Below are 13,797 nucleotides of genomic sequence, written 5' to 3'. Positions count from 1 at the left end.
ACTCGGGAATTTTTTTTTTTTTTTTTTGGCTGGTGCAGCATAAACTTCAAGCTTCCTTGCACCATATAGCTAATAATAATAAAGTCCACACTTTCATTTCCCGAATTCTTCCTTATGGCATAGATAGCACTGAGGGAATCAGTGTAAATTATTGCAGGCAAGATGGAAAATTCAATAATCTTATTAAGTGCTAACTTGATGGCATAAAGTTCAGCAGTGAAGACACTGCATGTTAACGGTAAGTGCAGCTGAAATAGTACATGAAGGAAAAACAGCTGCAGCACCTACCATAGTTTTCGATCCATCGGTATATATTTTACAGGCATGGGAGTTAAGCTGAGTGCAACTGTCTGATGTTATAGGGAGGTATGACATTCTTCCCCCATTGGAGAAAATGTGTATCGTGTGAGGCAGAAACATACGTCCAAGGTGGAACAGGTGCAGTTGTGTTCTGAAAAATATCAGCTAAATCAATATTCCAACTCTGAATAAGATCTTTGATACTGAGTGAGGCACGTCAATTTTCACGTGGCTCATTCTCATAGAAAGAACCCCACCGAGTGTGATAAAAATACTCCCAACTAGGGTGCGATGGAAGATCCTGGATCTTAGAAGCGTAGAAATGCAATGTTTTTCTACGAAGATGTAATGGAGGGTCGTAGGCTTCAATATAAAGACTTTGCATTGAAGAAGTCCTGAATGCTCCCAGTGCTGTCCTCAGAGCACTGTGCTAGATGACATTTAACCGTTTTAATGTGCTTTTCCTAGCTGAGTCATACACAGAAAAACCATAATCTAAGCGCGTGCATGGATCAGAGACTTTTAGAGGGGAAGTAAGGAGCCGATCAGCTACCCATTACATGGATGAGACTGACCAAAGCATGTTCAACTGTTTTAGACAAGTAGTTTGCATATATGCGCTTTGAAGTTAAGCTTACTAACTAATATCAGGACCAGAAATCTGATGCTGTTTACTACTGGTATTGGACTATAGTTTAGCTGTAGTTCAGGATGCGAGTGGAGAGCACGTTGCTTACAAAAGTGAGTGGTGGTAGACTTTGCATTGAAGAAAGCAAACATTGACAAATGCAAAGTACTGCATATGGGTAGAAGTAACCCCAGAGAAACGTACCAACTGTGTGGTACTACACTTAAGGTGGTAGAAAATGAAAAAGACCTGGGAGTAATTGTGCAGTCAGATATGAAGTTTTCTGAGCAATGCAGACAGGCTGCCAGGGCAGGTCATGGGATATTGTCAATGATATATAGGAATTTTGCTAGCAGGGAAAAGGAGGTGATTGTCCCTCTGTATAAGGCAACGGTCAGGCCACGCCTTGAGTACTGGTCTGGAGGCCTCATTTTAGGAAGGATGTAGATTTACTTCAGCGTGTACAGAGAAGGGCAACAAGATTGGTGAGGAGAATGAAGGGATCCTCTTACCAAGAGAGGCTTAAGTTCTGCAAATTGCAGTGGCTGGAGACCAGGCACCTGCACGTGATCTGATTGAGGTATATCAGGCCTTGAATGGGCTGAGCACGCTGAATTCTGATGGGATCCTTCCACTTGTTCAGATTACGAACCTAAGGGGGCATAAATGCAAATTAAGAAAAGACAGATGTAGAATAGATGTGCGGAAATTTGCCTTTAGCCAGCGGGTGGTTAATTGCTGGAACACACTTCCATTTGTCGTTGTGGAAGTTGACAGGTTGAATAAATTTAAGGAGGAACTGGACAGGCATTTGGAGGGAATGGTGTGATTTTTTTTTTTTTGGCTGATGCTGCATAAGCTCATACACTTGCTTTCTTGCATCACATGCCACTACTACTTCTGGTCGGCTAGTTGACATCCGTTGCATGACATACAGGATTCAATTCTATTAGTGGCAAGCTGGAGTTGATGTTCAATGGTAGTAGTAGTTGTACTAGTGGCATGTGATGCAAGAAAGCAAGTGTATGAGCTTATGCAGCATCAGATAAAAAAAAAAAACACACCATTACCTCCAAATGTCTGTCCAGTTCCTCCTTAAATTTATTCAATCTATCAATTTCCACAACGACAGATGGAAGTTTGTTCCAGCAATTAAACCACCCGCTGGATAAAGGCAAATTTTCGCACATCTATTCTACATCTGTCCTTTCTTAATTTGAATTTATGCCCCCTTAGGTTCGTAATCTGAACAAGTGGAAGGATCCCATCAGAATTCAGCGTGCTCAACTCATTCAAGGCTTTATACACCTCAATCAGATCACTGTGCAGGTGCCTAGTCTCCAGCCACTGCAATTTGCAGAACCTAAGCCTCTCTTGGTAAGAGAATCCCTTCATTCCCCTCACCAATCTTGTTGCCCTTCTCTGTACACGCTCAAGCAAATCTACATCCTTCCTAAAATGAGGCCTCCAGACCTGTATGCAGTACTCAAGGCGTGGCCTGACCATTGCCTTATACAGAGGGACAATCACCTCCTTTTCCCTGCTAGCAAAATTCTTATATATCATTGACAAACCCCCATGATCTGCCCTGGCAGCCTGTCTGCATTGCACAGAAAACTTCATATCTGACTGCACAATTACTCCCAGGTCTTTTTCATTTTCTACCACCTTAAGTGTAGTACCACACATTCGTTATGTTTCTCTGTTCTACCCATATGGAGTACTTTGCATTTGTCAAGGTTGCCACTTCTTAGCCCATCTGCCCAAATTATCTAGATCTTGTTGCAGTAGCACACTGCCACTGCTGTCATTAACAACCCTGCCAACCTTTGTATCATCTGCAAACTTCGACATTAAGCCTGATATACGTTCATCAATATCATTAATAAATATACAAAACAACAGTTGACCCAACGCCGAACCCTGTGGGACTCCACTAATAACATTAGTCCACGAAGAGCAGCACCCATTGATTACCACCTTCTGTCTTCTCCTACTTAACTATCCTCTTATCCATTGTAGCAACTTACCCTTAATACCATTCTGCTCCAATTTGTACAATAGTCTTCCATGCGCAACAGTGTCAAAAGCGTTCCTGATATCCAAATATATGATATCAAAATTATTTTTTGCATCCAGTTCCTTTGTAACCACATCATAATATCCTATCAAATGGTGTTCATGCTTTGCGACTGGCAGGAGAAGACGAGGTCATCCACGTACATATAAGCCTCCACAGTTTTGGGGATGTCTCTGGTTATGCTGTTGACTCGAATTGCAAATAACGTTGCGCTGAGTATAGATCCCTGTAGTACTCCTTCTTCCTGAATACGGGGTGTAGACATTATGTTCTGATAGCAAACCTGAAAAGAACAGTGGCATAGGAAATTCTGAATTATCTGAGGGAGATGACCTCTTAGTTCTAGGTGATAGAGGTTCGTAATAATACCATGTCATCAGGTAGTATCAAATGCCTTTTCAATATCTAAATTGACCATGACTAGATGTTGCTTTATGACAAAGGCATTGTGAATATTCGATTCAACTTTGATAAGGACATCAAGAGTGGATTTGTTCTTACAAAATTCACTCTGATGATCTGTTAAAAGATTCTCTGCTTCCAAGATTAAGGTAAGCCTCGCATGTACCATTCTTTCAAATATTTTCACCATGCAGCTTGCGAGAGATATTGGCCCATAATTTTTAACCAAAGAAAGGTCTTTGCCCGGTTTTGGTATGTCATGTATGAAAGAATGACCCCAGGAAAGCGGATAAGCATTTTCTGAGAATATCCAGTTATAGAAGATCAGTAGGATACATAAGTACTATTCAAGTAATTGTTTTAGTATGATGTAATATACATCATCTGGGCCGGCAGCACTATTTGAAGATTTATTTCAGGATTCCTTGAGTTCTGTTAAATTAAACAGTTGATTGTATGGAAGTGAGAGCTGTGTGGAGAAGTTAATTTTGCAGCATTCTGCATCTGCCTTGATGTGCTGAAAGGAGATGGAACAGAAGAATAAAGGCACTAAATTTTCCATTTAGCACTTTTATTCTTCTCCAAATGAGTTGTGGCCAGTGTATTTGGTGATAGTTGAGGCAAATGATATCCAGGAGTCATGTTTGGATTTTCGCCTAATCTGCCTTGTTTTGGCTTTAAGTCTTTTGTATTCGATTAGATTACTGGTCATAGGAAACTTACAGAATTTGTTCCAAGCACGGTTTTAATCACGCTTGGCATCAGAGAAATCTGTATTCCACCAGTTGCTATGGTGGGAGCACTTGTGAGGCCGTGACTTCTGAATTGAATTTTTTGCTGCAGTTAGGATCTGATTGGTAATGTAGGTAGTTACGTTTTCAATTGGATGTTGCTAAACATAACTGCTGTCTAACTGGACCTGGGTGGAGTAGCTCTCATAGTTCGCCTTCTTGAACTTCCAGGTGGATCGGTACTCAAGAATTGCAGTTACCAGTGTTTGTAATGAGCAAAGGATTGGAAAGTGATCGCTGTTTAGAGGATCTTTTATCACTGACCATGTCATGCTGGGAAGAATTGATGGTGAGCAGACTGACAAGTCTATTGCAGAAGTAGATCCTGTAGTTAGGTGAATATAAGTGGGAGATCCAGAGTTTAATATAGTTAGGTTGTTATTACTCAAGAATGTTTCGATTAATTTGTCTCTTGTGTCAATCACAGGTAACCCCCATAATGGATGGTAGCCATTGAAGTTGCCAAAAAGGCAGATTGGAGATGGTAGTTACATAACCAGATTATCAAGTTCTGTATTTGAAAATGGTTGAGAAGGGGAAATATATATAGAAGTTAGGGTTATTGATATACCGATTGAAATATGTGCTGCCACAGCTTCTAGACTAGTTTGTAACTGAATTTTCATGGACAGTATGTTTGATTTTACAAGCACAGCTACTCCTCCGCTAGAGATCCTGCCTTTTCTATACATTGTATAGTTGGTAAATTTAGGTGAAGCTTGAGATAAGAAAGTTTCCTGTAGACATAATCTTATCGGATTGTATGAAATTAGTAAATCTCTTAGGTCGTTAGAATTGCTTCTTAGTCCTCTGCAGTTCCACTGTATGATATTGGACATTATTTAAGTTTAGTTGTGGCACTTTGTAGGTGGTAGATGACTTTCATCAACCGGTGAAATACCACCACTTTGCTTATTGGAGGCTTGAAGTGGTGAAACCCATGTTTAATCTCTAGAGCAAAGTTTCCGGCATCCCTCCCCCCCATACTTCTCCTTCAACCCATGCACGGTACTAAGTACTATAGGTTTCGATACCTTTCGTGTTTGGGGTTTTCATAAAAAAAAAAAAAAAAAGATTGGTCTGACTGTTTTTCAGAAGTGGAGAATTTCGTTCTGTCTTGCTTTACTTTATCTTTTTTTCAGGAAATAGGGGCGTACAGAATCCATGGTGTCATTTGCATGGAGTTCCAAAATGGACAGTATCATTATCTAAACCAGGGATTCCTAAAGTGGTCGGTAGCGATCCCTGGGGGTCTTTGGGCAAGTTTGAGAGGTCTTTAGTTCCTAATAAAGCCACTGGGGGTTGGTAAGATTATTTTAGGGGTCTTTAAAGAAACTATTTCCTCACAAAGATAATTCTAGAAATCTAGAATTAGTATACGAAACAAGTCGTTAATGAAATAAGTCGTTAATACGGGCAGTCAGCAAAGTGGCTTAGAGTGGAATCAATTGTCACCTCACGTGAGGTTACGTGGAAACAAGTCAAATGTATGGGGGGAAGAGAGAGCACTATATTTCCCCGTTTTGTTTATTGGTCAGAGACAAACTGTTGTTAATAGCTGTAGTCACAAGATAACGTGTTGGCCTTCAAGGTGGATTCATGTCCTCACGAGTTTGCAGATTTCTGTTTGAGCAGAAAATTTCGTACAGCGTGAATTTTCTGTCAAGCTGACAGAAGAAAATACAGGAAATGATAATAGAAACATTCCAGTCATATAGACGCTCAAAGATGGCCAAAGGAGGAAAACAGAGTGACAGTATTACAATTTAGAAATTTAGAGGGGGAACAAGTCAATCATTTCAGTTTGTACAACTCATAACAAATTCTAACAAGTTCAATTTTTAGCTTTCTGAAGTTTTTTGTTATTAAATTTAACTTTAAAAAAAAATTTGTTTTGTATTGTGACCGAATAAATCTTTATTCCAAATTAAACTTACAGTATTTCAACTTTCCTTAAAGATACAGCCGATTTGTCCTTACCGCTGATTGAATTTCGAAATTGCATATTTTGCCCTTGTATGTCATCCTTAACCACTTCCCAGAATATTTTTTTCCAGAAAATGTGCTGTAACGGATTGACTTTTTTTATTTTACAGATTAAAAGTATGCATCATGCGAATACTCATTGTATATTTTTTTGTATTTTTTATTAATTTTTTTGTAGAAAATGCATGGGAGTAATTAATCCATCCCGAATTATCTCGAGTACGCTAAAATGTGTGCAAATTATACAGATTTTTTTAATAAATTTTAATAAATTGAGCTAAAAGAAAGGCACAGAAAAAGTCTCAATACTCATTATATAAATAAATTTAAAAAATCAACTGGAACGCACAAGCAGTAATTGCAAACTAACTACATTCTGACACACGGCCACTACAAGTGGACAGGCGAGGTAAGCATTGCTTACGGGGGACAGTTCAAGAGGGTGCCGAAATATTTTTCGATATTGTTTTTGTGATTTATTTTCGTGGGTTCAGTATTTTGCATTTAGGACAGCAAATTATATTTTGCTTACTGGCAGCACAGGAACACTGGGGTATCACTAGGGAAGCTGACTGGCATATTTGTCGCTTTGCTAGTTTTCTTTTGAAGATTTTCTTTTTTTGAACTTGAAAGAGTAGATTTAAGCCAATTAGCCAGAGAGGTATTAGGCAAAATTGATATATCTGTTTGTGCTCCAGTAGATACATAGTTTCTAGTGCAAACAGCGTAGAATCGACTACTAGGCATGCACAACATAACTTGCCTACGTGCCTCAGGAAACAACTTTATTTTATATTTTTTGAATTTTTTTCCCTGCAATCCATAATTCGCAAGCTTTGGAAAAGACAGGGTGACTTCCCTTGCAGTGTGGACATGCAGGGGTTGTGGCTGAGCAATCAGCTTGCGTAACATCCTTAGATCCGCAGATGGGTTTTTTTTTTTTTGGTTTTTTTTTTTTTTTTTTGGAGCATTAACACCTAAGGCCATATTGCTCCGGGGATATGCAGTGGTCATTCCCTGACCTTTCCGCATCCTCCGTATTTGGTGTCCGCAGATGGGACAGATGGCGTTACCTCTACATGCCTGCTGGGAATGACCATATTTCTGGCATTTGAAGCAACGAACGGGATTCTGAATATATGGTCTAATATAATTCAAATAGCCAACTTTAATTGAGGATGGTAAGTCTGGATTACTGAATGTTAAAATTATGGTTCTAGTTGGAGTTAGATTTCCATCTAACTCCAACTAGAACCATCATGATTTTACTCATGATTCTTTTCACGTTTGTTACCTTTTGACTACTAAGTTCTTGGAGTAGTTCTTCAAACACTAATTAGGTCCCTCTTACTGATCACACTTTTTGATGAATTTAAGGTTCTGTGGGGAGTAACTGATACTGTTAGCCCAACAAATGATGTGTTTAACAGCCGTTCAAAATGTTTTGAGGTGGCTGTTTCAATCAGGAGATCTCCAGATTGAAGTCATTTCCCCATTTTTGACTCTACAATAGATTCTATTTGACCCTGCAATAGATTCTAAACATTTTTGTATCAAGAATGGTGATAACTTGCCTACAGGTTGGGCAGATAGAGAATGTACCACCAGGAAATTCAGTATATCATTATGACACTTTGCTTCTCTTAAAAGCCTTTTTGGTTGAATAGAGTCACGGTCAATGCCCGAAATTTCTTGTCTTGAGCTCGAAGGCTCTAAAGGTGGATAACTATTTGTATTCATGATAGCTCGTTTTGGCTCTTGGGGTTTAACTTAACCACCCAGGTTACCAGCCTTGCCACGGGGAAGCAGGAGCAATGCGTAGAGGTTAGTACAGTTAAGATGAATTAAATTAAAGAAAAAGGTACTTTCCTCCTTCTGGGCTCTCTTCTTAGTGCCTTTAAGAAAGTAGAGCTACTTAACGGAAAAATTTAATAAGGGAGAAAACGAAGGAGAACCCAGTCGCCAGCAGAAAAACGCTCTTTAATTGCACAAGAATCGCTTGGCCATGGAAACGCTTGGCACCCAAGGGCATGACAGTTGGCTGTTCTGAGTGCCTGTAATCTGTTTACTTATGGCAACAGTCACATTTTTGTTGTGTTTTTTGTCAATCCACGAATGCAAGTTACTCCCATCTGAAAACTGCCTGGAGCACATCTAAAGAAGTTTCACTTCAAAAAAAAAAAAAAAAAAAAAGACAAGCTTCTTGAAGAATCCAAAGACAAACATGCTTGGTGAGATATATAAAAGGATCTCTGTAAGAGAGAAGACTTCAAATATGTGAGCTACAGAAATTGACAACCAGATACCTAAGAGGAGGACCTAACTGAGGTCTATAATGCTCTGAGGGGATAGTAAAATGAATGAAGGTGAAATTTTCACTATTATAAATGATTCTAGAACTAGACACCATAAATTCAAAATAGAGAAAAATGGATTAGATTAGAGTTTAGGAAGTTTTCTTTTAGCAAGTGAGCTGTTAATTATTGGGGTAGGTTACCTCTATGGGTAATGGAGACTGACAGTTTGGAGAAATTCAAAGGTCAGCTGGATAGTTACTCACATGGAGGAAATAGATAGGTTATTATTATTTTTTAAATATATTTTATATTTTTATTTTTACTATTTATTTTTATTGGCTAACACTAATATATTTCTCTTGTGAACAGAGGTTCTAGAGAAAGTCAAGAATTTGGTAACCTGCAATTTGACAAATTGTTTCTATAATATTCACAGGGAGAGTTTCTGCATGACAATATTCTTTTTTGAATGATGCTGCTCCATATATGATTAAAGCAGCTGCTGCAACGAAAACATTCTATTGAAGAATAGTATATATGTAACTTGCCTTACTCATGCTTTTCACTGAGTTGCTAAGGCATAATTTTCCAATATTTGGAAAATGTTGACACTTTTATAACTCATGTCAAAAGTGTTTTTGAAATCATCAGCTTTTAGAGAATATTTCATAAGAGAAGTCTACAACTTACTTCCACAATGAATAATCACAAGGTGGTGGTCTTTGTTACATGCATGCATATATTATTATCAGAGTTCATTATAGTGAAAAAAATGGCAAATGAACAATTTCAAAAGGAAACTATAGCCAACTGAACTATACAAGAAATTTGCAGACCATATATGGAGGAAAGTTTAGTATATACAAAATCAAACTCTAGCATTTTATTAAAAACAATAAACAAGCCTAGTGAAAACAGAAGCCAGACATCGAATGATGCAATAGCTAATCAAAAAGTTTCAGACCAATCTAAATGAAACTGAAGACAAGGCTGGATAATATACATCTGCCAAATTAAAGTACCGAATAATAAAATTGTATTACAAACCATGGGAAAATTTTCTGGTATCCTAGTTGGAGAAAACTGCAGTCTGGCTGTCACTGAGGAAGAACTAATAGCAAGCAATGTGGTTTATTTCAAATACATGCTACCATCTGTTGATGCTGGAAGGAGTTTTTCATGTACTTGTTGTTTGTTATTTGGTTTTTTTTTTTTTTAGGAGCATTAGCAACTAAGGCCATATTGCTCCGGGGATATGCGGTGGTCATTCCCTGACCTTTCCGCATCCTCCATATTTGGTGGTCACGGGCTCGAACCCCGGTCTGATCAAGAAATTTGTGCTACGCACTGCGGCTCCTGCCCACCTGGCTACGGAGGCGCCTTCATGTACTTGAGAGTACCTATTGTTGTACAGCTACAACACAGACTAAAGTATGTTCAAATGTCAGGGTTTTTTTCTTATTTCTTAGAAACTCAAATTTGCATGGCAGTCACTACTCACATTGCAGTAATATACTGTTTTGTCAGAAAATAAAGTCAAATAAAAACTGGCAACACTGCATCACTCTTCATTTTTATTTTATTTAGGTAATTTCTGAAATATTTTAAACACAATAAAGGCAGAACTATAAGAGCATTTTTAGGTCATCAATATCTGAACCCTGGTTACAAAAGACCATTTTTAATAGAAAAAAAAGTTTAAAATGAGTTTTTTATAATTAAAACAGAAATGGATTCTAAGAGATGTTACAAGAAAACTTGAACGTTTCAAGTGTGATTGACTAACCTAGGGTTAAAACCACATGCAATATGGCATCTGCCCACCTTTGGCGAGATAGTGTTGCTGAAACTGTATTAGTGTTAGTAGGCAGCAAATGATTTATGGAAGCAAGCTTATACAGCATTAGCAAAAAAAAAAAAAAAAAAAACAGACTATCCACATCATCTGGCTATCCCTTCTAATAATTTGTCTAATTCTTCCTTAAATTTATTGAAACTACCTACCAGTACAACACCAGATAAAAGTGTTCCAATAAATCAAACACTCTCTGGCTGAAAGCAAATTTTCTGCATATCCATCCCACAACTATTTTAATTTGTCTTCTTAGGTATGTTGTTTGAGCAAAGGTTAGGATGCCATGCATATTTAATTTACTCAATCCATTTAAGGACTGAAACAGGCCTTAAATTGATTCAGATTTCTTTGTAGGGGCCTACTTCCCAGATGCTGCAATTTGCAGAACTGAAGTGGCTCTTAAGACAATAACACAGCTGTGAATCTTTGGACAGTAGCACAATACTGAGGAAGAAAGAAACTGGTAATGCGAAAAAGAAATTGGTATTCCTTGTGGATGTCAAGAAATATCAATTTCTCTTCAACATATAAATGTATTCTTATACTGAAATTCCATTTTTTTTTTTTAACATATTAGCATAATCAAAATTGGTAATTCAATGACTTAAACACATTGTTCTTGAAATTGCTGCAATATCAAGAAAATTTAGAAAAAAACTTGTGCTCCTACTTTGGCTTTTATAAGGTACAATAAACAAATTTATGTTATTATTAATAACACATAATCAATATACAACTCTTCAAATTATCTGTGCAATGTTGCTGGCTGCCAGAATGTGCATATTAATAAAAATATAAATTAGATAAACATAACACTAGTATTATACTGGAGTTCACACTGATTTCACAGATGTAATTTATTTTCTTGTGGCACAATTTTCTGTGTGCAGCTTTGATGCTTTATTATTCTTTAGGCTTCATTATATGGTTCCAAATGAATACCAATTCTTTTCACTATGGACTTTTAGCTTCTACTTTTCTCCCAAATAGTGCTGTATATGCTTGCCAATAATTATGGCATTAACTTTAATTTGTGATTTGACCACACTTATAAATCACAAAATATCACATAACTTTTGAGCAGTTTTGCAAAATTCCGAGTCTATTCACTGATTTTTAAATTTTATTTATTATATTTTAATTTTTTTTTTTAAATCTAACATTAAGAAGATTTTTAAAAAACTCTCATTTGTCCATTTCTATTATGAGCCATTATAAGTTAATTTCTTAAACAAAAGTGAAAGGAAACGAATACTGTTTTCTCCAAATATTTTATTATATTTATACCCGTAAAGCTAACAAAAAACCTTATTGTAATATGGTTAAAAGGTTATAGCAATTACTTGTTTCAGACATTAAAGAAGCCTTTCAAGTGAATGAAACAAGCAGTTTAAAAGGTTATGTTGTTATTTATGGTCACCCTTTCTATCTTGTCAATAGCTTTTCGCCCTTTCAGTTATGGCTGATAGGTTTGTAAAATATCGTAAAAGGTCTTCAAGATGTCAAAGTGCAATTACTTACAGTGCTATGCTCAAAACCATTGTTATATGCAAAATACATATATACTTGTGATGACTAATTAAATTAATCAATGAACCGAGTTCTAAATATTCTTACCTGCCTTGTCTATCCCGAGGGCAACAACGGCCAAAGCATATTCCCATACTGTAGCACTGTTATTTTTTCATTAAATGGTTTCTTTACCATGAAATTATTACAATACAAGCTCAATGGTCTCTGAATACCATGAGAACAAGTGCATGACTGACATTTCAATGAGACGAAAAGTCAATCATAAACAACACCAACGCTGTAGCAGAAGAATAGCATTAAAAATAATATTTGGCGATTGATGGATTCAGCTGGGGAGTATTTTATTTATTTTCTCTAAATAAAAATTTATTATAATCGTTAATTATATTACTTAGGAGTTATATTACAATTACAAAACACTTCTCTATATAAACTTGGAGCGTACAGTTTCACATGCAAGCGAAGGCTCATATTTTTCTATGCTAATAAATATATCAAATACAGCATTGCGCCATATATCGGCTGTTCTGTTTCTGAACGAATGCAAATTTCCGAAAGAAAAACAAAAGCCTATTTAAGATCTATTTGTATAGAATCAAATCATAATTCCACAGCACAATGCGACCATGAGAATCAGAATTATAAACCTCCTGAAATGATTTTGACGGACATAAAAATCAAATTATTATATTAGGGTCGGCAGTAAATGATTACATATACCCAAATTATGTATTATGTCTGTAAATTGCGCGTTTTTTCTGGTCGATTTGTCTGTTTTGCTGGACGAAAAACCCCAGTTTCTAAGCGAAAAAACCTTGCTATCTACGCATGAGACCGACTAACTCAGCCACGGAGTGAAAAAAGCCCATTAAAGTTCCTCGCGTCATCGACGGGATTCGGGCCTTTTCCACCCGGTGTGGGGAGGACGGTGACAATACCACTGTGCTACAGCGCAGACTTTTGACGGACATAAACTACACTTTAATCTTAGCCAAAAAGCAGAGAAGCGATTTTTGACGGACATAAAAAAAAATTATTATATTAGGGCCACCCGTAATTTCTTACATCTATCCATATATTTATTTGTCTGTAAATTGCGTGTGTTTTCTGGTCGATTTGCCTGTTTGGTCGACAAAAAAACCCCAATTTCTGGGGGGAGAAAACCTTGCTATCTACGCCTGAGACCGACTAACTCAGTCACGGTATGAAAAAGGGCCATTAAGTTCCTCGCGTCATCGACGAGATTCGAACCCGGGCCATTTCCACCCGGTGTGAGGAGGACGGTGACGATATCACTGTGCTACTCGCGCAGTTTGACGGACATAGTAAAAATTTATGGAAAATCAAACTTTTTATGCTGTCATACATTTTATGTAATTTCGAGTTGGTTCAGAAACTCTAAAGTTTAACGCCAAAAAAGTATTAAATAAACAAGTAATATCGTATTGCTTCTGATAGAACCCAGAGGGTTCAAATCACAGGAAATGACTAAGGACGATGATGCATAGGTAATAAACTTTTATTAGGTTTTTTTTTTTTTTTTTTTTTTCCACTCCGTGGCTAAGTAGCCAGTGTCAAGCGAGGAGAGCGTTGTTTTTCTCCGTACGGAAAGTCAGATTTTTGTTTAGCAAAACAGAGAACACATAATTTACAGACAAAATACACACGGGTAGATGAAGTAAGCCTAATGGGTATCAGAGTTGATATATCCGCTGTCCTCCACACACCGGATGAAAATGACCTGAGTTCTAACCACATCGATGTGTATGAGGAATTGTTATGGGCCTTTTTCATAACGGTACGAGGAACTGTTATGGGCCTTTTTCACAACGTGGCTAAGTTAGTCAGTCTAATGCGAGTTTAGCATGGTTTCTTTCTCCCGAAACTCGGATTTTTTCCAGAAAACAGCAAATCAACTAGAGAAC

General features: G+C 37.2%; 1 protein-coding gene across 1 annotated transcript in view; it reads right to left on the bottom strand.

Annotated features, from left to right (window-relative positions):
* Positions 1 to 12,090, bottom strand: part of LOC150083718 (AP-1 complex-associated regulatory protein-like) — a 149,489-nt gene extending 137,399 nt beyond the window's left edge. Inside the window, exon 1 of the mRNA XM_090378582.1 lies at positions 11,957 to 12,090. Coding sequence (XP_090234708.1) covers positions 11,957 to 12,003 — 47 coding nt within the window. The 5' untranslated portion in view covers positions 12,004 to 12,090. The remainder of the gene's footprint in view (positions 1 to 11,956) is intronic.
* Positions 12,091 to 13,797: the final 1,707 nt, after the last annotated feature.

Source organism: Mastigoproctus giganteus, chromosome 7, assembly GCF_048544385.1.
Source record: "Mastigoproctus giganteus isolate SK-2022 chromosome 7, ASM4854438v1, whole genome shotgun sequence".
Classification (NCBI taxonomy): Eukaryota; Metazoa; Arthropoda; class Arachnida; order Uropygi; family Thelyphonidae; genus Mastigoproctus; species Mastigoproctus giganteus.
This window is presented reverse-complemented; position numbering and strand designations above follow the sequence as displayed.